Consider the following 27569-nt stretch of genomic DNA (forward strand, 5'->3'; position numbering starts at 1 on the left):
TTTTATTACAATTTTTTTTTTTTTTTTTTTGTTTTTTTTTTAATTTTTTTAAAAAAAAAAAAAAAAAAAAAAAAAAAAAAAATATTATAATAACAATAATCCTACTAATATATATATATATATATATATATATATTATGTAATTAAAAAATGTTGATAATATTATATGTATGATTTAAAAACAAAAAAAATGGAGGAAAAATTAATATATTTCTAAAAATTGATAAGAAAATTACTTTATAGCAGCTGAGTAGAGTAAAAAACTTCCTGGTATATATAGAAATAAAACAAAAATACAGAAATAATAAATGTCAATTTGAAAATTTAAATTATTTGGCATAGAATATGGAAATGCTCTTAAAAAGGGAGTATTATAAATATTATCTAAACTAGATATAGTGCAAATAATTTCTGAAGTAATTCCTATTGGATATAATATTAATGGCACTATAAAAAAGAAAAAAAATATTTATATTTAAAAAAAAAAAAAAAAAAAATAATAATAAATTACTGTTATTTATATGTATATTTAGAATTTTTAACTTCTATATTTATTTTTTTTATATTTAAAAATTTCGAATAATTTATTTTCCTATTTTTATAGTATTTATATATTATTTGTTATTTTTTCAATACATTTATTTCGTAGTCCATCTAAAAAATTAATACGAATATTTAACAAGTTGAGGGAATAAATTAAATAACGGATTATATCTATGATTGACCAAGATATTAAACATGAGAATATCCATTTATTGTTATTAGGTAAATAATTAAAAATTAAATGAACAATAAATAATCGACTAAATACTTGAGCTGTTACAATAGTTACAACTGAATTAATTGCACCTATAAAGAAATAATAAAATAACATTATATTTATACATATATATAAAAAAAAATACATATGTAATTTTAGATCCACTTTTAAATACCTATAATTGAAAAGAAAATTTCAAATATAGCTAATGACTGTGTTATTGTAATTAATTTTCTAGAATTTGACCAAAAATCTTTTATATGATATTTTTCTTTGTTAAAGGCATATTGAATTGAAGTTAATAAAACAAATATCCACAATATACAACACAAAATATTATAAGTAAGCATGAACTTGGTTTTTACACTCATTTTGACTAAATATTTGTTACTTTACATATATATTAATGTTTAAAAGATATTGAAGAAAAAAAAATATTTTATAAATGAAAATTATTAAAATATATAAAAATATATATTTTAAATTACAATAAAAAAAAAAAGAAAGAAAAAAAAAAAAAAAAAAAATGTATCAATATAAGTATACCATGTATTTTATTTTTTTATTTTTTTTAAATTTGACAGAATAAGAAAAAAGATAAAAAAAAAAAATATATTTATAATTCTAGAGATATATATCAATAAATTTTTTTGTTTTACTTCAATGAAAAAAAAAAAAAAAAAATAAATATATATATATATTAATCTATCAAAGTATGAATAAAATTAAATTAACATATTTTTAACTTCGATTTATATAAATGTGTATAAACATATTTGGGATACAAAATATGAAAACTTTTCTGATATTAATTAAAAAAAAAATCTTTGAATTGCTATAGACTTACTATAAAAATATTAAGAATTTTTGTAATCATAATTTTTTTTTTTTTTTTTTTTTGTATAAAAAGAAAAGTTTAATTTTCTCTGAACATTTTATATTTTTTAAATAATATTATCTTTTTTTATTTTACAAAATATGTAAATTTAAATTTGGTTTTTGAATATCATTTAGATATTTAGAAGTTATTTTTAATAAAATTACATAAAAAAATTTCAAATGCAAATTAAATATATATATTAACTCCTAATATAAAATTGTAACTCTAAAAATTAAAAAAAATTAAAAAAAAAAAAAAAAAAAGGTAACAAAAAGAAAAATTTCATTTAATGCATATTCTCTTCAATGAATACATAGAAAAAAATAAAATAAAAAAATTGATTCTTAAATATTTGTCTTTTCGAAAATGTAATAAAATCATTAAATTTTATTTTTGAATATCGACTTTTTATTAATTTGTTTATTTAGACGGTATATTTATTTATTTTATTTTTTCTTTTTTTTTTTTTTTTCATACTTGTTCCTTTTTCTTTTGTTCTCTAATTTTTTTTTCTTCCTTTTTTAACCTTCTTTCGTTAGCAATTTTTTCTCTTTTAATTTTATCCATCTCTTTTTTAATCAATTCATCTTTTTTCTTTTTTAATGAAAAATTATCAACTAAAGCTACTGTTAAATTGAAAACAGGTAAATCATCAGTAGAATCATTATCTTTTGTAAAATATCCAATTCTTTCAAATTGTATTGGATCTCCTACTTTACAATTCATGGAATATTTTTCTACTAATCCTTTATGAATTACTAAAGAATTTTTATTTATATATTTTCTCCATCCGACATTATTTATATCATTAATGTTTTCTTCTTTATTATTATCATTATCTTTCTGAAAATCGGAAGAATAATCAAGTGAATTATTATTCGTATTATTATTATCATTTAATTCAAAAATAAAATTATTCATATATTTTTCAATATCGTAATCATCATCATTAGATTCAGGATTAGCCTTTGTAAATAGTTTATCATATATTCTAAATTCTGATAAGATTGAATTTTTTTTTGATACCCAATGGATTGTAGATTTAACTTTTTTAGAATTTTCAGAAGTCCCACTTTTGCTATTGTGATCATATGTACATCTTAATTCTATAATATTATTCTTTTCATCTTTAATTACTTCATTACATGTAATACAAAATGCATATCTTAATCGAACTGTTCTCTTTGGTGCCAAACGATAAAAATCTTCTGAAGGAAATTCTTGAAAATCTTCTTCATCAATAAAAATTTCCTTTTCAAATGTTATGGTTCTGCTACCCATATTATCATTTCTAGGATGATTTAAAGCAGTTAACACATAAAAATCAGAATTCTTATATAAATTTTCATCAAAATTTGTTATAACAACTTTTAATGGTTTTAATACACCAAATAGTCGTATAGCTTTTTTATTCATATCTTCTCTAGCACATAGCTCTAACAAATCAAACGATATCATATTTTCTCTTTTAGCTACTCCTACTTTGCTGCAAAAATCTTTTATAGCTTCTGGGCTATATCCTCTTCTTCTCATACCAGATATAGTTGGCATACGTGGATCGTCCCAGTCTTTCACCCATTTTTCATTAACTAAAGTTAATAATTTTCTTTTGCTCATAACCATATATGTTAAATTTAAACGAGCAAATTCAATTTGTCTTGTTCTAAAAATATTTAATTTTTCTTGAAACCATTCATATAAAGGTCTATGTGTTTCAAATTCTAAGGTACATATAGAATGTGTAATTTTTTCAATAGAATCAGATTGACCATGAGCAAAATCATACATTGGATATATAACCCATTTGTCTTTACTTTTTGGATGAACTTTATGCATAATCCTATATAATATGGGGTCACGCATATTTATATTTCCTGAAGTCATATCTATCTTTGCTCTTAATACTCTTTCTCCTTCTTTATATTCTCCCTTTTTCATTTTTTCAAAAAGTTCTAAATTTTCTTCAACTGATCTATTTCTATATGGTGAATTTACTCCTGGTACTTTTAAACTTCCTCTAGTTTTCCTTATTTCTTCAATAGTTTGATCATCAACGTAAGCATCTCCTTGTTTTATTAATTGAACTGCCCATTCATATAATTGATCAAAATAATCAGATGCAAAATATAAATGTTCCTTCCAATCAAATCCTAACCATTTAACATCTTCTTTTATTGATTCTATATATCTTATTTCTTCAGTAACTGGATTGGTGTCATCAAATCGTAAATGTGTTCTACCTCCATATTTTTCTGACAATCCAAAATTTAAGCATATACTTTTTGCATGACCTAAATGGAGATAGCCATTAGGTTCTGGTGGAAATCTTGTTATTACTTGTATATGCTTTTTCTTTTTTAAATCATCTTCAATTATTTGTTGTATAAAATTTGTATTTGTAATAGAGCTAATATCACCTTCTTTAATATTGACATTGTTCTTTGAAAACCATTTACTTATATTTATATATTTTTCTTTTATATTCTCAACTTTATGTTTTTTAAATACACAAAATAATAAGAAATCAACAAAATGTAACTTATCGCTCAAAAAAAACTTTTTATTTATCATTTCGTTTTCTATTTTTTCATAAAAATCTTCATTTATTTTTTTTTTTCCTAATATATAATCTTTTAAATAATATTTTAATTCCTCTTTCTCTAACAAATTATAATAGTCTTCATCATCATTGTTACTACTTAACAGAAATATTGCTTCACAACTATTTATCTCATTCAATATAAGTTTTTTGTTATTTTCTAATTCTAATATTATACTATTCTTTAAACTACTATTTTCACTTACTATCAAAGATATACCAAAATTAAATTTGAACCAATTATAGAAGTAGTGAAAATTCTCAGACAATTCTAATTTATTTTTAATATATATCTTTTCTATATATTCCATGTTTTTGTTTATATAAATATAAACATATATATATATATATATATATTTACTATCTTTAATTAAAAAATTGCATTTACTTATATGGAAATGAATTAAAGGAGTACTTTTATTAAAAATTAGTTAAATACACTTTCTTTCCTTTTTAAATGTCAAATAACTCTTAATACAATATAAATAAATTATATTCTAATTCTATTATTTTAAATATAATTTTATGATTAACCAAAATAAAAAGTACATAAATCTATTAAATGTAAATATTCTTATCTATTCTTTAAATTATATTAACTTTTTTAATACACACGTATATTTATATATAAAAATAGTTGTACAAATTACAATGTTATTATATTTATGCAAAAAAAACAAAAAAAAAAAAAAAAAATTAAAAAATATATATATGCTCTAAATATATAAAATTTCAAATATTTTTACGGGAAACTTCATATTTATTATTGTAAAGTGGGAATTGTGTATTTTAAAAAAAAAAAAATTAAGAAATAAAAGTAAATTATAAAGTAATATATTTATGCAAAGGCATAATAAATGTAAATTATTATTTTATAATAAGATAATATTTATGGCACTTTTTACAAATAAATATATAAAAGATGAGAAAAAAATAAAATTAAATATAATTGTTCATATTCTATAATAGTTCAATTTTTTTTTAAATTTTAACCATATTTCTTTTTGTAAATGTGTTAAACAGTTATTTATTGTAGTAAATAGTAATTATTTAAATTTTATGATAATTTACAATAAATTTTTTAATTTATTAATAAGAAATTTTAAAAAAAATATTCCCTTATATAATATATAAAGTAATTTAAATAAAAAATTAGAAAAAATAATTTTTTTTTTTTAGTTATTTTCACGCTTATAATTTAAATTGTTTATACATATATTTTATATAATATATTAATTTAACATAAAACAAAATTAAAAAATAAAGAATACTTATTTTACGTAAATTTTTTTTTTTTTTAAGAATAATGATAGCACAATTTTTGTAAATATAAACCTATTAACATGAAAAATGTGAAAATTTTTTTAAAATATTCTAATTATTTTGACTTACGAATTTAGTATTTTAATTTGTAGAACAGAACAAGTATAATGATTTATAGATTTATAAAAATAGATATTTTTTTATTTACTTTTTTTTTCTATTTAAATTTTTAAATATTTGCGTCTATAAAAACAAAAAAATTTTATAATGTTTAAAGATAGGATAAATTGAATTTTTTCTTTTATTATCTAGTAATTTTTTATTCAATAATAATTTTTATTTCTTAATTGTGCGTTTTTTCATTATATATTATTTCTTTTTCTTTCTAAATATAATGTAAACTAAAATTTCACTAATATGCATTATAAGGAAATTAATCTTAAATTACTAATATTAAAAATAAAAAAATATATAAATATTAGGAAATTTGAAAAATATATATTATTCTATATAAAATTTTACTAGAAAATGATAAAATTAACTATTTTTGGAATTAAAATATTATGGATATGCTAAAAAAAAAAAAAAAATACTAAGATAAATTTTTCATATGTTTAATTTATCCCTTTTGTCACTGTTGGTTATAACATTTTTAATTAATGTATGAATACATATATTTCATATATTTTTTTTTTTTTTTTCATTTTATATGCATAATTATTTAATATACAATTTTTTTTTAATATTATAAATGAATATCATATATATTTTTTTTTCATATATATGCAAAAACATAAAATAATATATATCTATTATATTTATGTACTTTTAATTTTATATAAAATATTTTGGAAAAAAAAAATTTTTTTAAATTTATAATTATTTTATATATATATATAATATATATATTTATATAAAATGTTTATAAGTAAAATATTTTAAAAACATATTTAATTTTTTTGTAACATTATTATCAATTGTGATGATAATTTAATTAATATTTATTATGATTATTTTTTATTATTTAAATTTTTACAAAATTTAAAATTTTTTTTTTTTTTTTCTTTTAATATTAATTTATTATATATTTATTTTATATAATTATTTAAAAATGAAAAGAGGAAGAGCAGGAACATTAAAAAATAAAATGAGAATTACCTTATCCTTACCAGTAGGTGCTCTCATTAATTGTTGTGATAATAGTGGAGGAAAAAACCTGTACATTATTGCTGTTCAGGTAATTTTATTATTATATATATATATTTTTTTTTTTTTTTTTATGAAAAAGGAATATCTAAAATATATAAACATATGATGAATACAATGATAGGACTGAAATATATGTTGATAAATTAAAAAGCCGATAATAAAAAAGACACTGATCTTTATATATTTTAGAAATATATTTAAAAAAAAAAATTAATGTTATCAAATTAAAATAAAATAGTTTCATCTATATTTTTTCTTTATTTTGTATATATATATATATATATATATATATATATATATATATATATATATATAATTTTATATTTTTCTTATATAATTATTATTTTATTTTTTCTTTATTAAAGGGTTTTGGATCATGTTTAAATAGATTACCAGCTGCTTCATTAGGTGATATGGTATTAGCTACTGTAAAAAAAGGAAAACCTGATTTGAGAAAAAAAGTTTTAAATGCTATTATTGCTCGTCAATCAAAAGCTTGGAGGAGACATGAAGGTTATTTTATATATTTTGAAGATAATGCAGGAGTTATAGTTAACCCCAAAGGAGAAATGAAAGGATCAGCTATAACAGGACCAGTTGCCAGAGAATGTGCAGAATTATGGCCAAAATTATCATCAGCTGCTTCTGCAATTGTTTAAATTTTTAATATTTTTTTTTTTTTTTTTTTAATTAAATATAATAATTAAAAGCAATGTAAATGTTACAAACTTTTCAAAAATTAAGTTAAATTATATTTTTTAATTATATATATATATATATATATATATAAAGAGTTGTATATAAAAACCATTTATGTGGATATATGTATTAATATGATTTGTAAAGATATATTAAAATTATGATATTTAATTTAAAGAAAAAAAAAAATGTTTTTAACTATATAAAAATTATAGGAATTTATAATTTCCTCTCCCCCCCCCAAAAAAAAAAAAAAAAAAAATAATAAATAAAAATAAATATATTAATAAGAAAATAAACAAATTCTCAAAATTACAGTATCGAAATTTTTATCGAATACTTATAAAATAATGATATTTTTGTGAAATATATAAAAGAATATATATAAATATATATATCAAATTTTTCAGAATATTTTTTTCGTCAAAGGCAGAATTTAAATATAAATAATTATTAAGATTTCTTTATTAATAATAGGTGTTCAACTTATATTAGGATAATATTTTTTACATTAACGAATATAGTTTTAAGTGCACCGAGTACAATCCTATATTTTTTTCAGCAACTTTTAAATTAAATATATATATAAATTTGATTTAGTCTTCGTAATACTACATATTTTAAATTGCTCTTTTGTTCTATGAAAGGTATACTGTATTGTATGAAGTAGATGATAAAGGAAAAATTTACATTATTATATTTGGAAGTTTTTGTTAAATAAAAATAATTTAAAATTTTAATTTATAAAAAAATAAAATTTTAATAAACTAATTTTAATTAAAATGATGTATATTCATTTTACGTAAAATGACCATTTTTTTGGTTAAATATCTATATTAAAAAATATAGAAGTGTAAATTAAAATATTATAAAAAAAAATAATCAGGATGGATAAATTATGTAAAACTAAAAAAAATAAAAATTAAAATGTATAAACATAATTTTTTTTTTTTTTTTTTTTTGTACAAGTGTGAGTACGTTGTTCTGTTAAAATATATATATTTCAATTTATTTAAAAATATATTTATAAATTAATTTTAACAATTTTGTTTTTCTTTGAAAATTATAAATATAAATTTATCATTTTAAAAAAAAAAAGTAAATAAGTAGTATCTAAGAATAAACAACAAACACTAAAAAAAAATTATAATTTCCTTAACGAAATATGGATGATTTTATGTTAAAACGAAATTAAAAATACTAAATTAAATGTGTATTATCAATAAGGATATATTTAAATATGCATTGTTATAATTTCCTTAAAATTTTTTTTGGTGATTTATGAAACGAATTTTCAACTTTATATAACTTTCTTTTCACGAAAATAAAACAAAAAATACTATCAAAACAAATATACAGACAAAAACCTAAGGTGTTCAAGAAAAATGTAGAAAATTTATAATTTTAGTAAATATCTTAAATGTGTATATATTATTATAAGTATTATATTAATAAAATTCATACCTGCAATATAAGAGTCCTTGTGGAGGTAACTCTATTGAAATATGATAAAAGATAATTTTGCCCTTCTCTAGTATTAGATAAAGAAATATCTATATCTTCATCAATACGTTTAATCATTTCATCTTGCTGAGTAACCATAGTTGCAACTTTTTGAAACATTTGTGCTAAATCCCCTATTACTTTTTGAATGTTTTCCATGGCATCAACTCTTGAATGTAGATATGACGTTTTTTCCTTCACTTTTAGAGTTTGTTGTTGACCACTGTAAAATAAATACAAATTAATATTTAAAAATACTTAAATTAATAAATGTATTTTATCATAATTTATTTAAATATATATATATATATATACCTTTCAATATCAATATCATGAAGGGGGGTAAATTTATAATTTTCATTGTTAAATGTTGCTTCAGTTAATGTATGAGAATACATTTTTCTTCTATTTACTTGTTTTTTTATATGCTATTTTGAATGTAAACACACAAAAAAAATTGTTATACCATTTTAATATATTATATAAAAAAATAAAAAATCATAAAAAAAAATGAAGTAAATACATATTTATATGTATGTCTTTTTTTTTTTTTTTTTTTTTCTTTTAATATTACTTCACTCCTGATTTGTAAAGTATCTTTAAATTTCTTTGTAAATTCATAAAGTTGATTTTTTAATGAAGAAATGATGTTATCTATGTGAGTTCTACTTTGTGGATTACTAATATTTAAACTATAGGTATAATTTACTAATAAATCTAAATTATTTGTTACATCTGTGATTGTTTGTTTCACTTCATATGTTAATTCTTCTATTTCAGAAGTTTTGTCATTAAAAATTCCTTTTTGCTTTACACCTTAAAATAATATTTATTAAAAATATATATATATATAAAGAAACATTAAAAAAAAAAAAAAGTAATTGACATTTTTTTAATTATATTTTAGTAGGATAAACATTTAAATATTTATTCCATCTAAATAAATAATCTACATTTTATAATAGTATAATTTATTTTATTTTTATTTTTTTCTTTTATTTACATCTATCCAACTGTTGTAATTTTTGGTTTCCTCCTTGTAGTAAATTAGTTATTTTTGAAGCAAGTTCGCTCACTTGTGTGTCTTGAGCGATGCTTCTATTTTTTCTTAAATTAAAATTATCACTGCTAAGCTTCTCAACAATTTTAAAAAACACTTCTGTTTTATCAACATGAGGCATTTTACACAAAAAAAAAAAATAGAATAATTTACCTTCACAAATAAAAAAAAAATGAAGCTACAATTTTTATTTTATTATTTTATTTTATTTTTTTTTTTTTCGCTTATACATAAAAGAATATAATTAAAATTAAAGTTTATATTTAAAGTTAAAATTATTTAAATGAATTTTCATTTTCTCGACATTCAATTTGTTCATTTTATTTGAAAATTTTCTTTAAATTTTTATTTATAAATTTTAAATATTTTGATGAATTATCTATTTTTTTCAAACTATTTTTTACATCATATCTTTAAAGTAAAAATAGAACTAAATCAAATTGACATTATATTTACACTACAAAAAAATAATATTTTTGCTAATATATTTTTTCTTTATTAATAAGAAAAAAATAAAATATATAAAAAAAAATATTATTATTTGATTTATCACAAATTTTTAGTTATTTTAGAATGTGTAAGGTTCATTTAAGATAGAAACATTTACATAAATAACAAATTTTTAAATTCATATCTTTTTTTTTTTTTTTTTTTTTTTTTTTTTTTTTCATAATATTAAATTGATAAGATATGATAAAATATTAGAATTTATACATAAATTATACATTTATATATTTGGTTACTTTTCATAAAATTTATTCTTTTTATAATTAAGAGAATAACATTTTTTGAAATATTCTTTTTTTACATTTATTTCAAAATTCTCATAATTCATAAAATAAACATTCATAATGTATGAAGATTTTTTTATGAAAATTTAATATATATTCTTTTTTGATTTTGAAATTAACATATAATATATAAATAGATTTATCAAGTTCTTATAATTTTTTTTTTCATTTAAATATCAATTTTTTGTTTAGCACCCTAAGTGTAAAAAAAAAAAAAAAAAAAAAAAAAAAAAAAAAGTAACAATAGTTAACTATAATTTCCTAAAAAAAAAGAATATAATTTTTTATAGTTTAAAAAAAATATAATGGAAGTGATAACTGTATTTGCTAATATAATGTTTATAATGTTAGCTTATACATACAACTAGAAAAAAAATTAAGATAAATTAGAAACTCAAATAATTTTTATATTATCTTATACTAAGCAAAAATGAAATTTCATCTCTTAATTATAAAATTATATATATAAATAAAGAAAAGGTAACATAATATTATTGCCTAAATTTCAAATCTACAAATTGTTGTAAAAATCATTTTTCTTATAACGATCTTCGTATTATAGATATAAGAAAAATATATAATTTTTTTTCATAAATTTATTCCTTTTAAAATATGAATTGAAAAAATATGCACTTTATTAAAATGCCATATAATTCCTTTGAAAACATAAATGTTATTTAATGACTATAAATCATAATATATTTAAAATTATAAATATATTTTTTAAATAATGAAAATACATATATATATAGATATTTATGTATTTTTTTTTTTTTTTTCTCCATGCTTTTTTTCTCTTTTTAAGAATAATGTTAAACAAACAGTTATATTTTTTAAAATAGGAAATAAATTTTTTAAAAAAATTATATAAAACCATGATAAATTATTTAAAGTATCATCAATATGTCACTGCTTTTATAATTAGTCTTTTAAGTGTAATATTTGAATCTAACACAAAAATTGGAAGTATTTTTACTGCATATTTATCTAGCTTTGTTTTAGGAATAATTTTTAACGCAATATGTGAAATTGAAATTTACGATAAAAAATATATGGAATTTTTTTTGAAACAAATTTTGTCCTATACTTTATGTATTTCTCTTATCGTAACTTTTTTATGTATAAAAAAAAAAAACATATTTACATCTAAATCATCAAAATATAAAGAAAATGTAATTTTCTTTGAATCAAAACAGAAAGTTTCAATATACAATTTTTTAATACGTAGAAGGGTACTACATTTGGGAGTTGCATTTGTATTTGGTGCCACTGGAACAGTTATTGGTGGTATTTTATCTTATTATTTAACAAAAATTATATATGAGATAAATGATATTGAATCGGATAATTACTTAAAAAAAAGTGTTGCTTGTTTTATATCAACCTATATTGGTGGCTATATTAATTTTATAGAAGTTGCTGATCTATTAAATATAAGCGGTGAAGCAAAAAATAGTATATTTATATTAGATGATATTTTCACAAACATATTTCTAATGACTTTACCTTTATTTAAAAAGTATTGCAAAATTACTTATTTTTGTAACAGTGATACTTTAAGTGATATTGAAGAAGATACAAAAAAAAATAACAATCTTAAATTAAATAATGAAGAGAAAAAACACCTAATATCCGATAAAAAATTTATGAATCTATATGGTTCTTTCATAAATAATGAAAATCATCAGAAACAAGAAAATATGAAACCTTACCTTTTTTATGATTTTATTATTAAACTTTTATATGATTCTTTAGCTATAATACTTGTAGTTTTGTTAAGCAAAAAAATAATAAATGACAATGATCTACTATACAAATTTATGATTTCTCACATAAACATTGACAAACTTAAAACATTTTTTCTATTGATAGTAACATTTACTTATATGTACACATTCGATTATATAATACAAATTGTAAACATTAAAACGAATAATTATAAAATAACCAAATTTATTACAGGTGTATACTTTAGATCATTAGAATATTATTCAACAATTTTAAAAATTTTGACTATATACTATTTGTCTCTTTCTGGAATTTTAATAAATGTAAAAAATTTATGTGCAATAGCTAGCCCTTTGATAATATTAATAATATGTATACTAATAATTCACTTATTCTTTACTTTTGCTTTTTCATTTATATATAATTTCGTTTCAGGAATCTCATTTGCATCTATATCCATTGATGAAATATTATTAGCTATTAATGCAAATATAGGTGGACCCACTACTGCTGCTTTAATGTCTAAAATTTTAGAAAGACCTGATTTAACATTTGCAGCCACAATTTGGGGAGTTATAGGATATTTAATAGCTACTAATATATCATTAGGAATTTATTCTTATTTATAAATAACTCTGTAAATTTTTTATTTTTCAGAATCCTTTATGTTTTAATGAAATTATAGTTTTTTCTTTTTAAAAGGTGAAATATATATGTATATATATATATACATATCTAATTTATAATAATTATATAAAAAATTTTAAAAAATAAATAAATAATAGAATTATAATAAAATATTAATATAAAGGAGAACAAAAATAATTAAGGGAAAAAGATATATAATTTGTTTTGAGCTAAACATATATGAAGGATATAGAAAAAAAAAAAAAAAAAAAAAAAAAAAAAAAAGGTTTCTGGCGTGTGCATGTACGTGCGCGTGCGTAATTAGAACTTGTATTTAAAAAAAAAAATTGTTCATAAAAAAATACGTTGTTCATTAAATTTGTTCTAACTACAACATGAAAAATAATAATTTGTTAATATTAATATAAAAAAAAAAAAAAAAAAAAAAAATTACTATTTGTTTTAATAATTTAAAAAATTTTAATTCTATATATAACTAAAGAAAACAATTTAAGGTGAAAAAAAGCTATTTAGAACGCTTCAAAAAATAATTCACAAATTGAACAACATCAGTTAATGTATTCATATATTTTCATATAGATTTATTCACATTGGCATTATGCCATACACATATATGTTTTTTTTTTTTAATATTATTGACATTATTTTTATTGGTACGTGTCTATTTCGTAAAAAATATTTATTTTGTAACAATTGTTTTTTAGTAAAATTATTTAATATATATAATTATTTTTGAAAAGAAGAAAAAAAAGAGATATAAAACGAATTATTTAAATATTTTTTCTTTTTTACTTATTTAAATAAATTTAATTGCAAGTTTATAAATTAATGTTAAAAATAAATATTATGACAATATTGTCATCTTTCTGTAATATATAAAAATTAAAAAAATAATGATATTTCTGAAGTTGTATTCATCGTTATTTTTTTTTTAAAACTAAAAATAATTATTAAATGTTTTAAATAATTTCATTTAAAATTGTGGAAACAAATGAGAGAAAGAAGTGATAGTCTTAAAGTGTGGCATGATGAACTGAAAAAATTCGAAGTGAAAGATAAAAGTAAATACAATCTCACGAAAGATACAGTTCAACGAAGACTAAGGCCTGAACCTGAAATTATTGAACACATTTTAGAAGGATTAGAAGACAAAATAAGGCATTATTTTAATTTATTTAAATTAGAAAAAGAAAAAAGATCTTCTGCAGAAAAAAACAATTATTATTTACAAGAAGAAGTAGCTAAGGCTTATGAAGCATTAGAAAAAAATAAAATATATACTATGAAGCTTGAAGAGAAGTTAAGCAATATAAAAGATAATCAAAGTTCTTTAATTGACACAGTTCGTCGTATAGATTTATTATATATACAACTTGATACGTTAGTTCAATCATTTGCAGGTGTTTGCACACAAACAGCTGCAGAAGTATCAGAGGATACTAGTAATATAGAAAAAAAGAGAAATACAATAAAAATGTTATTAGATTATATATATCCATGTAGAACACTTGATCCTCGTATTAATGCATTATATGGATTATTGTATTATCAAACTATTGGATTATTAAAAGATGGCAAATATTCATGCCCACCTATTCCTCCTATACCTCCAGTTGTACCATCTCAAGATGATGGCTGGTTGCCTCCATCTCATTTTCACCATGGTAACATTGATCATATGCCTATTTTGAAAGAAAATAATTTTTCGGACATGGTTAAAAGAAATAACGAAGAAAACAATAAACTTGATAAATTTAGATCAAGAAATATATCAGAACATAAATTAGAAAAAAATACCCCAAATTACGATGATTCCATTATTCCTAGGGATTTATTAGGATTTGATATAAAAATTGGTTTAGTAGAAATTAATTATCCCCTAGAAAATCCTAAAATTGTTTGTGTAGTAAGATATGACCATGAAACTGCATATTCAGCTATTCAAAATAGTAAAAGGGTTACGAAACCTAAAAATCCCGATGAGATATTACATAATGGAATATACATATTTAATGTAGATAATACTATCAATTTAAATACTTTGCCTCATAAAATTCCTGGAACAGTTCCAAGTTTCAGAATAGATGTTCATGATGTCAGAGGAAAGTTATTAGTAGGAACATCAAAATGTTCTTTTATTAGTGAAAAAACATTAGTAAAAAATGCCCCTTGGGATATTTATTCAAGAATAGATAAAAATAATCCAAAAATAATAGGTAAAATGTATGTATCTGTATATCAATATCCTAGTAAATCTGTTTTACCAGCAGAAGTATTTAAGCATGTAAAGGAAAGCAAATTTTCGGATAATTCAAGTATAAATAGATCTCAAATAATTTTACAAAATACACAAAAATCTCTAACTAGCAATACAAAAATAGGATTAAAAGGGAAGTTAATTACGAAAAAAAGCATTGTTTTAAGTAAGGATATCATTGAAAAGGCTGGAATTCAAAAGTCAGAAGAGCATAAAGTTCAAACAAAGTTACAAATAATTAAAAATAATAATAATACACTTATTCAGAGAGGGAAAAAAGTTTCCTTTAAACCTTATTCATCTAAAAAAGAGATACAAGGTACTAATATAGATAATAAAAACGGATTTTAACATTTCATTTTACACTTATTTTTATTATTATTAATAAAATTGATTTAGGGTATTTATATATTTATCTCCATAATTTTTTATATGAAGCCTGTTATCTCTAATTAAAATAATCATATATTATATTTTTCTCTTATAGGATTAAAAACAGAAGATGTTAAAGAATTAAATGAATCAAGCATTGATGTAAAAGGAAAAATTTTTCAAAAGGGAATTTATAAGAGAATAATTAAAGATAATAACCATATAAACAACAATAATAATTCTGCTTCTATTACTGTTAAAAATGATGGTTCTCATAAAAATAATGATAATAATACTAAGAATGACAGTAATAATAGCATTGATAATAATGCTAATAAGAATGTCAATAATAATATTGATAATAATAATAATACCTTTACTAATAACAATATAAATACAAAAAAAATGGAAAATATTCTAGATGATCAACATAAAAATAAGCCATCAAATGTAAAAAATCTTATAAAAGACTTATCAAAAAAGATAGAATTAGGAAAACCAGGTACTATTAAACCATTTACTTTAAAAAGTCCATTAAAAATGGAAACTAAAAACAAAAATATTTCTGCGGAAAATGAATTGGAAAAAAAGGAATTAACTGAAAATAAAAAAAATTCATTAAATAATGAGGAACTTGTAATTAATTCTGAAAAGATGGAAGATGGAAAAATAAAAATTAAACTACCATTATATCAAAAAAAAGATGCACTCACAAAAGCTAAAGTTACAGAACAAATAAACAATGTAGATGATAATATAAAAAGTAAAATAAAAGAATCTGCACCTACTAAAAGTGATTCAGTAGATCAAAAACTGACCTCTAAAAATATACTTAAACCACTCCTTAAAATAAAAGTTGAGCCTAAAAAAGAAAATTTAAATAAAATTTTAAAAATAATAAATATAAAACCTTCAAATGATAAAAATGCAAATAAAGAATCTGAAATTAATAAAAGTTCTAAACAAAATTTAAATAAAGAAATAGAAAATAAAAATTTTACTCCTAATATTGAAGCAAAAATAAATGAAAAATTTTCAAAGAATTCTGAAAATGAAAAAAGTAATCCAACTATATTAGAAAAGAAAAAAGAACTTGGAATTAAAAAACCATTGTCCATTTTTAAATTAAATACTGGGAAAAAAGAACCAAATGAAACTAAAAAAAAGTTTTCCCTTTTTAATTTCAAAAAACCAAAAAATGAGGATACAGAAAAAGATGAAACAAATACAAAAAACGCTGAAGTATCGAAAATAATGAAAAAACCAGTTACAAAAAAGGATACAATAATTAAACGTAATATATAATTATTATATTAAAAAAGAATTGAAAAAAATTTTGTATTAATTTGAAATATTTATAAAAAATTACATTATACCGCATATATATTTATTCATTTCAAACTTTATATTTTGAAATATTTCTCTTTTATTATATCATTTTTTTTTTTTATTATTTTTATAGAGACAAGCGTTGAAAATTCTGAATTAAAAAAAATCTTAGAAGATGCTAAAAAAAAATCTATATTTATCGATAAAAGTAAAATAAAAATGACGTTATTGAAAAAAGTAGAACTAAAGAAGGAAATTAAAAAATTTGTTCCAAAACTTAAATTTGGACAATAATTATTATGTTTTTGAAATTATAAATTCTCAATTTTTTTAGGTAATGCATATTTTGTTTTGAACGAATGACGCATTATTAAAAAATATTTTTATTTATATAGAAAAAAATTTTTTTTTTCACAATTTTTTTTTATTATTTTTTATTTTTATATAATTTAATGCTTTAATACATATGTATTTCTTTTATTTATTTATTTTTTTTTTATTTAATCTACTGTTATATTTTCAATACATTTAAGATATAAAATCAAGCATATATATATATATATATATATATATATATATAAACATATATTTATATTTATATTTTTCTTAGTACAAATTTCTTATTCAATAAATAAATTATTTTGTTTAATCATAAATTATATAAATATGCTATACTTAATTATTTAAAAAATTTCATTTTTATATTTAATTTTGAATAAAAAAATAGAAAAACATATGCATAAATATACTTAAAAAAATAATTATTATAAAAAATCGGAATCTTAATATTTTTTTAATTTTGTTGTAATTTTGGAAATTAAAAATGTTTTATTTTTATAATTAACAAAAAAAAAAAAAAAAAGAAAAAATAATGTCAAATGTATGTGTTATTTCATTTTAAGCAAATTTAAAATATTGATATAAGATGCATATGTTCTAAAAAAAAATCAAGAACAGTTATAAAAATCTTAGAATAAATAATGAATATTTATATGTGGATTTTGTGAAAAATTAAAATTATATAAAATATGAACAGAAATATAGGAAATAATTCTTTATTACCGTATCAAGTATTTGTTTTGACAATTATAGGTAAAGGGGATATACCAATATATGAAGCTGACTTATCAATTAATGGAAAAAAAGATATTTCAGAACATTTAGCACAATTTATAATTCATCAATCATTAGATTCATTAGATGAATTAGTTTGGAGAAGTTCAAGTATGTTTCTAAAATCTATTGATTCTTTTAATAATTATAGCGTATCTGCTTATTGTACACCTGGGCATATCAAGTTTTTATTATTATTCAAAAATAAAAATGAAATTAATAACTCTACTAATACAAACATATATGTACCTTCTGATGAAAATATACGATCTTTTTTTGAAATAGTTCATGAAAATTATATAAAAGTTTTGTTAAACCCTTTATATGAACCTAACGGGATTATAACAAGTTCTTTATTTGATCAAAATGTTCATTTAGCTGCAAAAAAGTTTTTACATCAATAATAATTTATGTTCATATTTTAAAAATTAATTACTCTATAATATTATTTAAAAGTGAAACACATAAAAAAAAAATTAAAATCAAAAAAAAAAATAAAAAAAAAGTATAATGAAATTGATTCTAAATATACTTTTTCTCAAAAAAAAATATATATATATAGTATTTTTATTATTTTTGTATCTTAAATTCATATAAGGAAATTAATATTTAAAATAAAAGCATAATAAAAAAAAAAAAAAAATTTTTTTTTTTTAAACTTTATATCAAATTTTTTAGTTTTCAATATGAAGTTTTTTTAATGTGCTTTATGCATTTTTAACTAATATTTTTTCTATTAGTAATTATTTTTATTTACATTAAAAACAAAATTGGAGTGATAAATAATATTTATGATAAGATCAAACTATTTATATATGGGTAAATTTTTCTTATAAAACTTAATATGTATACTTAAAAACATTATTATAAATATTTATAGAAAAAGAAAAAATTTTTGCAATGTAGGAAAACAAATTAATATTATCAATTTTATAGTTTGGATCTAAAAGATATGAAATATCATCACAAAACATTTCAAATAAATTGTTTTTTTCTTGTTTTGAATAAATAAAATCAAAATGATTAATATTCCAGTCTTCACTAGGAAAATTTTCCTTTATTCTTTTAGTAAACACAATATTATCAGGATTAATAAAGTGTCCATAAAATAAAGGATATAAAGAATAGGTATTTATTTTACACCCTTCAATAAAATTGTTATTACTGTTACTATTAATATCATCATTATTATTATTATTATTATTATTATTATTATTATTTATATTTTCATTCTCTTTATTTTTTATAAATATATATTTTTTTTTTTTCAATTTAGACATCAGGGATATTAAATTACAAAAATTGTAACTAAAAAGATATAATATATATTTTATTTTATATGCATTTCTTCCAATATCAAGAGATGTATCTATTGGGTTTTCAAAGCAAATACGATCACAACCTTCAAATTCTTTTCTTAAAATTCTTGGCATAATGTGTCCTAATCCTCTTATAATAGAACAGTTATCATTTATATTATAATCAATACTATAGAAATTAAAAAACTCAATTAGTAATTTTACTAAATGAGTATTATTGTAAGTATAATTATCAAAAGTTGAAGGATGTAACTGCAAAAAATTTAATACCATACAGCAAAGAAGAAATGATCCTATACCTCCTGTATATGTTTCATTTAAATTTCTAGAATTAAGAAAGAACTTTAAAAGTAATACTAACGGTCTTAGATAAATATATTCTTTAATTTGTTTTAATATAAATTCTGTTGTTTCTCTTGATGATTTTTGGTTTATGCATATATCAATTTGAACTCCACTTTCTTTGTCAGTGTATTTTAATATTTTTACTTTGGCATCTTTAACAATTTTTAAGTCACTATTAATATTTAATTTTATTAACGCATATGCAATTATATAAAGACAATTAATATCCTCTCCATCTATATTCATAAAACATACATCTACATCACTACCTGGAATAGATAGACCTGTAACAAATGATCCAAATACTTCCATTCTTGATTTAGGAAATATAGATTTTACAATTACTTCTAACTTCAATAGAGATTTTAATTTTAATAACTTTTCTTCTTTTGTAGGAGTTAACCATTCTAAAATGTAAAAACACGCATACTCTAAGTAACCTGCATAATTGAAATTACCTTTTTCTCTTTGAATTATTTTGGAAAAATTTTCTACAAACATTCCATCACTATAAAATATGTGTTTTGTTGAATCATATTTGATATTTAATTTTTTCATCATATAATTATAATATTCCTTTTCATTATTTGTAAGATTCTGATAGTTTATTTTAAAATCATTAAGAACTTTAAAGTTACTATCCTTTGATGAATTTATTTCTTTTATATTATTTTCTTCTTTTCTTGTATATTTTTCTATAGATACATTTTTTTTTTTGAAATTATTGTCTTTTTTTATATATGTAGAATTACCAGTTGCTAAATTCTTATCAGAAGAATTTTTATTTTTCTTATTATTTGTTAAATAATTAGTCGCGGATGAATCTGTAGATGATGAATTTGATGAAATACTTAGATGAGATATACTTTCTTTGGAATCTATGGAGATAACAGATTTTTCATTTATTACTTCAAATGAAGAAGTTTTTGATATGTTTATATTTTCCTTATATAAAGGAGATGAAGTTTTTAATTTTTTTGTATTAGTTATATTGTCGTTAATTTTTCTTTTCTTATTTTCTATTACTTGACTTTTTTCATTTTCATTGTCATTTATTATATTCTTAATGTCGTCTTTTGCGTTTTTATCGTTTTTTGCATTCTTATCTTTTACTTTTTTTTTTTTTATTTCACTCAAGGAAATATCTTTGTTGTGTTTTTCAATATCCCTTGAATGTGATTCTTCATTTTTTTTACTTTCAGGATATATAGGCAATCCACAGTCATTTTTATAAAGGGAATTTTTCTCATAATTTTTTTTACTAATATGTGAAGTATTTTTATCATTCTTTTCATCTACTAATGAAATTACATGTGATGCTTCCATAGGCTTATTTGTTTGTTTTACTCTCTCTCTATTTTTTTTTAGAGCTTTGTGTAGCTCTAATTTTATTTCTTTTACTTTTTCTGTTTCTTCTTCATTGTGCATAAAATAGTATGAATCTTCCATTTAAAAGATGGAAAAAAAAAAAAATGACGAAACAATAAAAAAAAAAATGATAAATATAATTATTTATTATTTAAAATAAACTTTAATAAAAATTACTTTTTTATAATTTAATGTTATTTATAAAATTTTATGTAATTTTTATCATTTTTTTAAATAAATTATGAATAAATTAAAAATATTGATTACTGTGCATAAAAAAAAAAAAAAAAAAAAAAAAAAAAAAAAAAAATTTTTAAAAAAAAAAAAAAAAAAAAAAAAAAAAAATTTTTTAAAAACAAAATTAAAAAATAAAAAGAAAAATGACAGAAAATATAGTTTCGAAAAATTTCATTATAATATACATATTTATTTAATATATATATATATATACTCATGAAAAATTATATTGAAAAAAAAAAAAAAAATGCCTACAAAATATATTATAGAACACTTAGATGAGCTAGAAGAATGGTGTATACTTGAATATATACATATATGTGATATTGTAAAAGATATAAATACTATATTTACTAAATTTGATGCAAAATTTAGTGACATATGTAATACCCATAAACCTACTTGTTATAGTGAATCAATAAACGATTTAAAAGATAATTTTAACTGGGATAAAATATGTTTATTAGATATGAAAGCAGAAAAAACATTAAAATGTGAGGATAAAAATAAAATAGATTTTTTATTATTTGGTGGTATTTTAGGAAATGTACCATCAGATGATAGAACATCCGAATTAAGAAAATATAATTTCCCTATTTCAAGAAACTTAGGTAATATCCAAATGACTACAAATACTGCAGTACTTGTTTGTTATATTATTTTAAATGATAATATTGAATTAGAAAACATTCCTTTTGTTGATAAACCGGAAATATATCTTAAAAATAATAAGGAATCTATAATTTTACCATTTCGTTTTGTTTCTAAATATTATTATACGAAAAACGAAAAAGATAGAAATGTTCCTGTTTTACCTAGAAATTTCATGGAATATTTAATTAAATTAGGAGACCAACAATTTGATGTTAATACCTTTTTAAATACATAAGTTAATTAGGTATTTATTATTATTATTGCTCTATATATATAAGAAAGAAAACATTAAATGTTACTTTGTTAAAACGTAGATAAAAATTCAGATGTATTTAGGAACTTTTAATTTTATAAATTGATTTTTAAAAAAAATGTTCAATACAAAAGCAAAAAAATTAAAAATAATTATATTATTTAAATTTATTTTAATACATTTTGACATACATATAATATCAATAATTTAAGAATAAAAAAAAAAAAAAAAGAAAATATAGAAATTATAGAATATTATAATTTGTTAATAATTTTAAATTTAAAAATAGTTTATTTCATTTTTTTTTTTTATTTTTTTATTTTTTTTTTTTTTTTTAATTAATATATATTTAATAATAAAAATGGTAATATTTTTGTATTAATAAATAATTTTTTAATATATATTTTAATCTAGTTAAATGGAAAACATATAAATTTTGATATAATTAATATTAGATATTGATATACACAATCTTTTTATGTTAAACATAGTTTATATAAATATTCAATTTCATATTTATAAACTGATTCATCATTTGTTACATCTGGTGTTTCTAGAATTATTGGCATATTTTTAAAATAATCAGAAGTCATAATATATTTAAAAGTATCTATTGTTAATTTTCCTTTTCCTATATTTTCATGCCTATCTAATCCACTGCCTATATCGGATTTAGAATCATTCAAATGAACGGCTTTTAGATATTTTGTATTTACTATTTCGTCAAATTGCTTCATTACTTTTTCAAAATTTTCAAACGATTTTATATCATAACCAGCTGCTAAGGTATGACATGTATCCAAACATACTCCTATGCGACTTTTATCATTTACTTGATTTATAATATCTCTTAAATGTTCAAATTTTGATCCTATAGAATTCTTTTGCCCTGCTGAATTTTCTAAAACTATTATAACATCTGATGTCTCTTTATGAACTCTATTTATACAATCAGATATATTTTTTATTCCTTCCTGAATGGAACATAATCCAACAGTAGAACCAGGATGGAAATTGTACATTTTTATCTTTAATTGTTCACATCTTTTAATATCATCTAAGAATGATAAATAAGACTTCTCTCTTTTTTCCTTATCAGGGTTAGCTAAATTTATTAGATAGGATCCATGTGGTAAGATAAAGTTTTTATCATATTCATATTTCTTACAATTTTCTTCAAATTTATTAATATTATCAGAAGTTAATGACGCACTTTCCCATTTTCTTTGATTTTTCAAAAACAAAGCAAATGATAAACCAGAAATATTAAAAGAATTAACAGGTGCATTTTGCACACCACCAGAAGCTGATATATGTGCACCTAAATATACATTTGTTTTTTTTGCATATTCTTTTATTTTTTTAAAATCATCCCACTTTTTTTCAAGACTACTAGGAATTGGTGGATATGATACTTTACTTGTTGATATTTCTAACTTTTTTTTTTTTATTCCTTTTTTATCTATTTTTTTTTTTGTCACAACCTTTTCTGATACATTATTCTTTTCCGTTTTCACAGTTTTTTTAATTTCTTCAACATTTTCTTTTTTAGTATTTATTACATTCATATCATTTACATGTTCACTAACTTCTTTTTTTAATTTTGTATTATTTTTTTCATCACTTTTATTTTTCTCTTCCATTGATGTTTCACGTAATTTCTTATCAATATCAATTTCTTTTGGTGTTTTCAGGTAGAAATTTCTTGAAAAAAATTTCTCTTCTTTTTTTTCTATTATTTTATTATTTCTTATATTTTTATAATTAATACTGTAATATTTTTCAAAAGGTGTTTTTTCTAAATGAATGCATTTATTAATATTTGAATACTTATATTTGTTTATAATCTTATATGAAAGGGCATATAGGTTATGCTTAAATAAATTAATTCTTATCATATACAAAAAAAAATAAATAAATAATTTAAAAACCATTAAAAATAATAATAGAAAATATATTTAGATTATCTAATTTTGTTAATAAATGAAGAAAAGGGAAAAAATAAAAAAGAATTATAGAAAAATTATAAAATTAGATATGACAGATAAACATTGTAGTTTATACGTTTATAATCATAAAATACTTTTAAATTTTAATAAATATTTAATAACTTTAAAAGGATGAAAAAGAAGAGTATAAATAAAATTAGCTGTAAATTAAAACAGGACATATAAGTTTCATCAAAAGTGTTATAAAATAAGATAGTAATCAAAATTTTTTAACAATTCATTATTTTTCTCATTTAAAAGAACAAAATAAAAAAAAAAATAATAAAACAATTTGTTAATATATGTAAAGAATAAATTAAAATTTTTAAAATAAAACAAAAAAAAAATAAAGATAAAATATATATATTATTTCTAAATTTTTTATACCTATCTTTTTTTTTTTTTTTTTTTTTATGTTGACGGAAATGATCAAAATTTTAATAGATTAAATATATATATATATATTACGTATTTGAGATAGATGAAATTTTAAATTTTATAAAAAATATAATTGTTTTAATATAAAATATAGAAAGTTTTCCATACTTTTTTCTTTTATAAACATAAATATAAAAAGTATTTCAAATTGTATGCTTTAATAAAATAAGTAATTTAAAATATTTTTTTTTTACTTTTAATTAATATATAAATTTATATCTTGAATTTCTTTGTTTAAAGCTGTTATTCTCACTCAAATATAATTAGTAAAATTAAAATGATTTAGAATATATAAAATTCAAAATAATTAAGGTAATAAAAATAAAATAATTTAAAATAAATTGACTGAATATAATTAAAAAAAAAAAAAACAAACAAAAAAAAAGTAAAATAGAATTAAAAAGAGAAAATATATGTAAACTAAATCTTTTTTTTTTATTCATGAAAAAAAAAAAAAAAAAAAAAAAAAAAAAAAAAAAAAAAAAAAAAAAAAAAAAAAAATGCTACAAATAATATAAATTTAAAAATATAGTTATTTTTAAGTAAAAAATGAATCATATATATTNTGATTTAGAATATATAAAATTCAAAATAATTAAGGTAATAAAAATAAAATAATTTAAAATAAATTGACTGAATATAATTAAAAAAAAAAAAAACAAACAAAAAAAAAGTAAAATAGAATTAAAAAGAGAAAATATATGTAAACTAAATCTTTTTTTTTTATTCATGAAAAAAAAAAAAAAAAAAAAAAAAAAATGCTACAAATAATATAAATTTAAAAATATAGTTATTTTTAAGTAAAAAATGAATCATATATATTTAAAAAATTAATTAAACAAATGTTAAACTCTGATTTGGTAAAAAAAAAAAAAAAACAAATAATAATATTTAAGTGTATACAAAAAGTAATATGGAATTTTTAATAAATAAATAAAAAAATTAAAAATATAAGTAAAAAAAATACATGAATATACCTCTTCCAATTAATGAAGAATATAAAACGTAATAATATATTATATTTTATAAGTATAACATTAAAAATATCTTTAAAAATATATGTTTACTTTTTTTTAAGATTATAATACATTTATGTTAATTATAAATAATTTTATTTTTAATGTGTAGTAATTGATTATTTTAATTATTTATTCAATTTATTTATTTAAACAATTTGAATTTATTTTATATTTTTTAGTAAAATATATCTCTTTTTACAATTTCATTCATTATGATAGATAAAATATTTTAGCTGTTCATTTTCTTTTCTTATATCTTTTTGTTCTTCTAACATTATTTCAGCTTTTTTTATAGCTTTCCCAATTTTAAACATATCTTTTAAGACTTCATTTTTATCAAGTATATAAGGTTTCAATTTATCTTTCATAATTTTTTTAACGTCTTTAAAATTTTTTATGTCTTTTTTATCAATAAAAGAAATAGCTAGACCTTTCCTGTTGGCTCTAGCAGTTCTACCTATTCTATGAATATACTGAATAGTGTCATTTGGGAAATCAAAATTGATAACAAAAGCAACTCTCGGTATATCTATTCCTCTACTAATTATATCAGTTGCAACCATTATTTTGCATAAACCATTTTTAAATTTTGATAAGGATGAGATTCTTTTTTTTTGTTCTTTTGATGAATGAATACATTCAACAGAAAAATTTCCTAAAATATTTAAAACTGAATAAATTAATTGACACTTATAACTATTAGCTGTAAAAATTATACCTGATAAATCAGTTAATTTATTTTTTAAAATATAAACTAAATAAGTTATTTGTGCAATATCATCTACATATATATATCTTTGATCTAAATTTTTCACCGGTTTTTGATTTTTATTAGCATTAACTAACATTAAGTTGTCATTAGGAAAAGATTTTATTAATAACTGTATTGAATGAGTAATCGTTGAGCTAAAAAATAATGTTCTTCTTTCATTACTTTTTTGTAAATTATCTAAAATTATTTTTAGTTTACTTTCAAAACATTTTTGTAAAAGTAGATCTGCTTCATCCAAAACTAAAAATTTTAATCTTTTAAAACAACTTTTTATATCTTCACAGTTATTCAAAATATCACTAACTCTACCAGGTGTCCCTATAACTATATGTGGCTTGCTTAAAATATTTCTTCTTTGTTCTATTAAGGAATATCCACCTATACATGATAAAACTTTTACACCTATTTTACTTCCATATAAAAGAAATTGTTCTATTATTTGAAAAACTAACTCTCTTGTTGGTAATAATATTAAAGCAAAAATAGCAAAAAAATTTTTATTTAATTCTTGTAAGATACTCCAACAGTAACAAATTGTTTTTCCACTTCCTGTTTCAGAAGTACCAATAACATTTTTTCCTTGAATAATTAATGGCAAACATAATTGTTGAATTTTCGTTGGATAATTAATTTGAACACTTTTACTTATTTTAATTAACCAATCTTCTATTCCTAAATTTTCAAAAGTTATATTATTATTTTCCTTTTCATTTGTATCTTCCTCATCCTCTTCCTCTTCCTTTTTTCTTTTTTTTTTTTTTTCTAAAAGTAATTTTTTTAAATATTTTTTTATCTGTGATAATCTATTTAATTTTGAATATCTTAATAAAAGTCTTTTACTCATTGTACATAATTTTATTGAAAAAAAAAAAAAAAAAAAAAAAAAAAAAAAAATACTATTATAATTAAAAAATTAATTAATTGTAAAATTACTCAAATATTGAAATTTCTATCAAAATATTTAAA

General features: G+C 18.6%; 11 protein-coding genes and 1 non-coding gene across 12 annotated transcripts; 6 read left to right on the forward strand and 6 right to left on the reverse strand.

The window, feature by feature from the left end:
* Window positions 1-235: 235 nt before the first annotated feature.
* Window positions 236-1130, reverse strand: PTPLA (protein tyrosine phosphatase-like protein, putative; the record flags this gene model as incomplete). The annotated part of the gene is made up of 3 exons (XM_028671174.1): window positions 236-446; window positions 636-848; window positions 935-1130. Coding segments are annotated over 3 exons (620 nt in total), but the record flags the coding sequence as incomplete, so codon positions are not given.
* A 980-nt stretch (window positions 1131-2110) lies between these two features.
* On the reverse strand, window positions 2111-4549 carry PGAL8A_00243900 (glutamine--tRNA ligase, putative; the record flags this gene model as incomplete). Its single annotated transcript, XM_028671175.1, has 1 exon — window positions 2111-4549. The coding sequence occupies one exon, from the start codon at window positions 4547-4549 to the stop codon at window positions 2111-2113; it is 2439 nt and encodes an 812-aa protein (XP_028527854.1).
* A 2063-nt stretch (window positions 4550-6612) lies between these two features.
* PGAL8A_00244000 (60S ribosomal protein L23, putative) lies at window positions 6613-7369 on the forward strand (the record flags this gene model as incomplete). Its single annotated transcript, XM_028671176.1, has 2 exons — window positions 6613-6738; window positions 7076-7369. 2 exons carry the CDS (start codon window positions 6613-6615, stop codon window positions 7367-7369), a joined length of 420 nt encoding a protein of 139 aa, XP_028527855.1.
* On the forward strand, window positions 6802-6887 carry PGAL8A_00244100. Its single transcript, XR_003699204.1, has one exon. It is a non-coding gene; the product is annotated as a small nucleolar RNA snoR18 (small nucleolar RNA).
* Window positions 7370-8725: 1356 nt separating the features above from the next.
* SYN5 (syntaxin, Qa-SNARE family, putative) lies at window positions 8726-10093 on the reverse strand (the record flags this gene model as incomplete). The annotated part of the gene is made up of 5 exons (XM_028671178.1): window positions 8726-8776; window positions 8874-9135; window positions 9228-9340; window positions 9487-9728; window positions 9916-10093. The coding sequence occupies 5 exons, from the start codon at window positions 10091-10093 to the stop codon at window positions 8726-8728; spliced, it is 846 nt and encodes a 281-aa protein (XP_028527856.1).
* Window positions 10094-11638: 1545 nt separating this feature from the next.
* On the forward strand, window positions 11639-13120 carry PGAL8A_00244300 (conserved Plasmodium protein, unknown function; the record flags this gene model as incomplete). The annotated part of the gene is made up of 1 exon (XM_028671179.1): window positions 11639-13120. One exon carries the CDS (start codon window positions 11639-11641, stop codon window positions 13118-13120), a length of 1482 nt encoding a protein of 493 aa, XP_028527857.1.
* Window positions 13121-14130: 1010 nt separating this feature from the next.
* On the forward strand, window positions 14131-17391 carry PGAL8A_00244400 (conserved Plasmodium protein, unknown function; the record flags this gene model as incomplete). The annotated part of the gene is made up of 3 exons (XM_028671180.1): window positions 14131-15715; window positions 15884-17062; window positions 17231-17391. 3 exons carry the CDS (start codon window positions 14131-14133, stop codon window positions 17389-17391), a joined length of 2925 nt encoding a protein of 974 aa, XP_028527858.1.
* A 734-nt stretch (window positions 17392-18125) lies between these two features.
* Window positions 18126-18614, forward strand: TRAPPC2 (trafficking protein particle complex subunit 2, putative; the record flags this gene model as incomplete). Its single annotated transcript, XM_028671181.1, has 1 exon — window positions 18126-18614. The coding sequence occupies one exon, from the start codon at window positions 18126-18128 to the stop codon at window positions 18612-18614; it is 489 nt and encodes a 162-aa protein (XP_028527859.1).
* A 435-nt stretch (window positions 18615-19049) lies between these two features.
* On the reverse strand, window positions 19050-21323 carry PGAL8A_00244600 (nucleotidyltransferase, putative; the record flags this gene model as incomplete). Its single annotated transcript, XM_028671182.1, has 1 exon — window positions 19050-21323. The coding sequence occupies one exon, from the start codon at window positions 21321-21323 to the stop codon at window positions 19050-19052; it is 2274 nt and encodes a 757-aa protein (XP_028527860.1).
* Window positions 21324-21726: 403 nt separating this feature from the next.
* PGAL8A_00244700 (SAM-dependent RNA methyltransferase, putative) lies at window positions 21727-22368 on the forward strand (the record flags this gene model as incomplete). The annotated part of the gene is made up of 1 exon (XM_028671183.1): window positions 21727-22368. One exon carries the CDS (start codon window positions 21727-21729, stop codon window positions 22366-22368), a length of 642 nt encoding a protein of 213 aa, XP_028527861.1.
* Window positions 22369-22862: 494 nt separating this feature from the next.
* Window positions 22863-24320, reverse strand: APN1 (apurinic/apyrimidinic endonuclease Apn1, putative; the record flags this gene model as incomplete). The annotated part of the gene is made up of 1 exon (XM_028671184.1): window positions 22863-24320. One exon carries the CDS (start codon window positions 24318-24320, stop codon window positions 22863-22865), a length of 1458 nt encoding a protein of 485 aa, XP_028527862.1.
* Window positions 24321-26034: 1714 nt separating this feature from the next.
* Window positions 26035-27447, reverse strand: PGAL8A_00244900 (DEAD/DEAH box ATP-dependent RNA helicase, putative; the record flags this gene model as incomplete). The annotated part of the gene is made up of 1 exon (XM_028671185.1): window positions 26035-27447. One exon carries the CDS (start codon window positions 27445-27447, stop codon window positions 26035-26037), a length of 1413 nt encoding a protein of 470 aa, XP_028527863.1.
* Between the last annotated feature and the right edge of the window lie 122 nt (window positions 27448-27569).

The sequence above is a fragment of the Plasmodium gallinaceum genome (genome assembly GCF_900005855.1).
Source record: "Plasmodium gallinaceum strain 8A genome assembly, contig: PGAL8A_v1_76, whole genome shotgun sequence".
Classification (NCBI taxonomy): Eukaryota; Apicomplexa; class Aconoidasida; order Haemosporida; family Plasmodiidae; genus Plasmodium; species Plasmodium gallinaceum.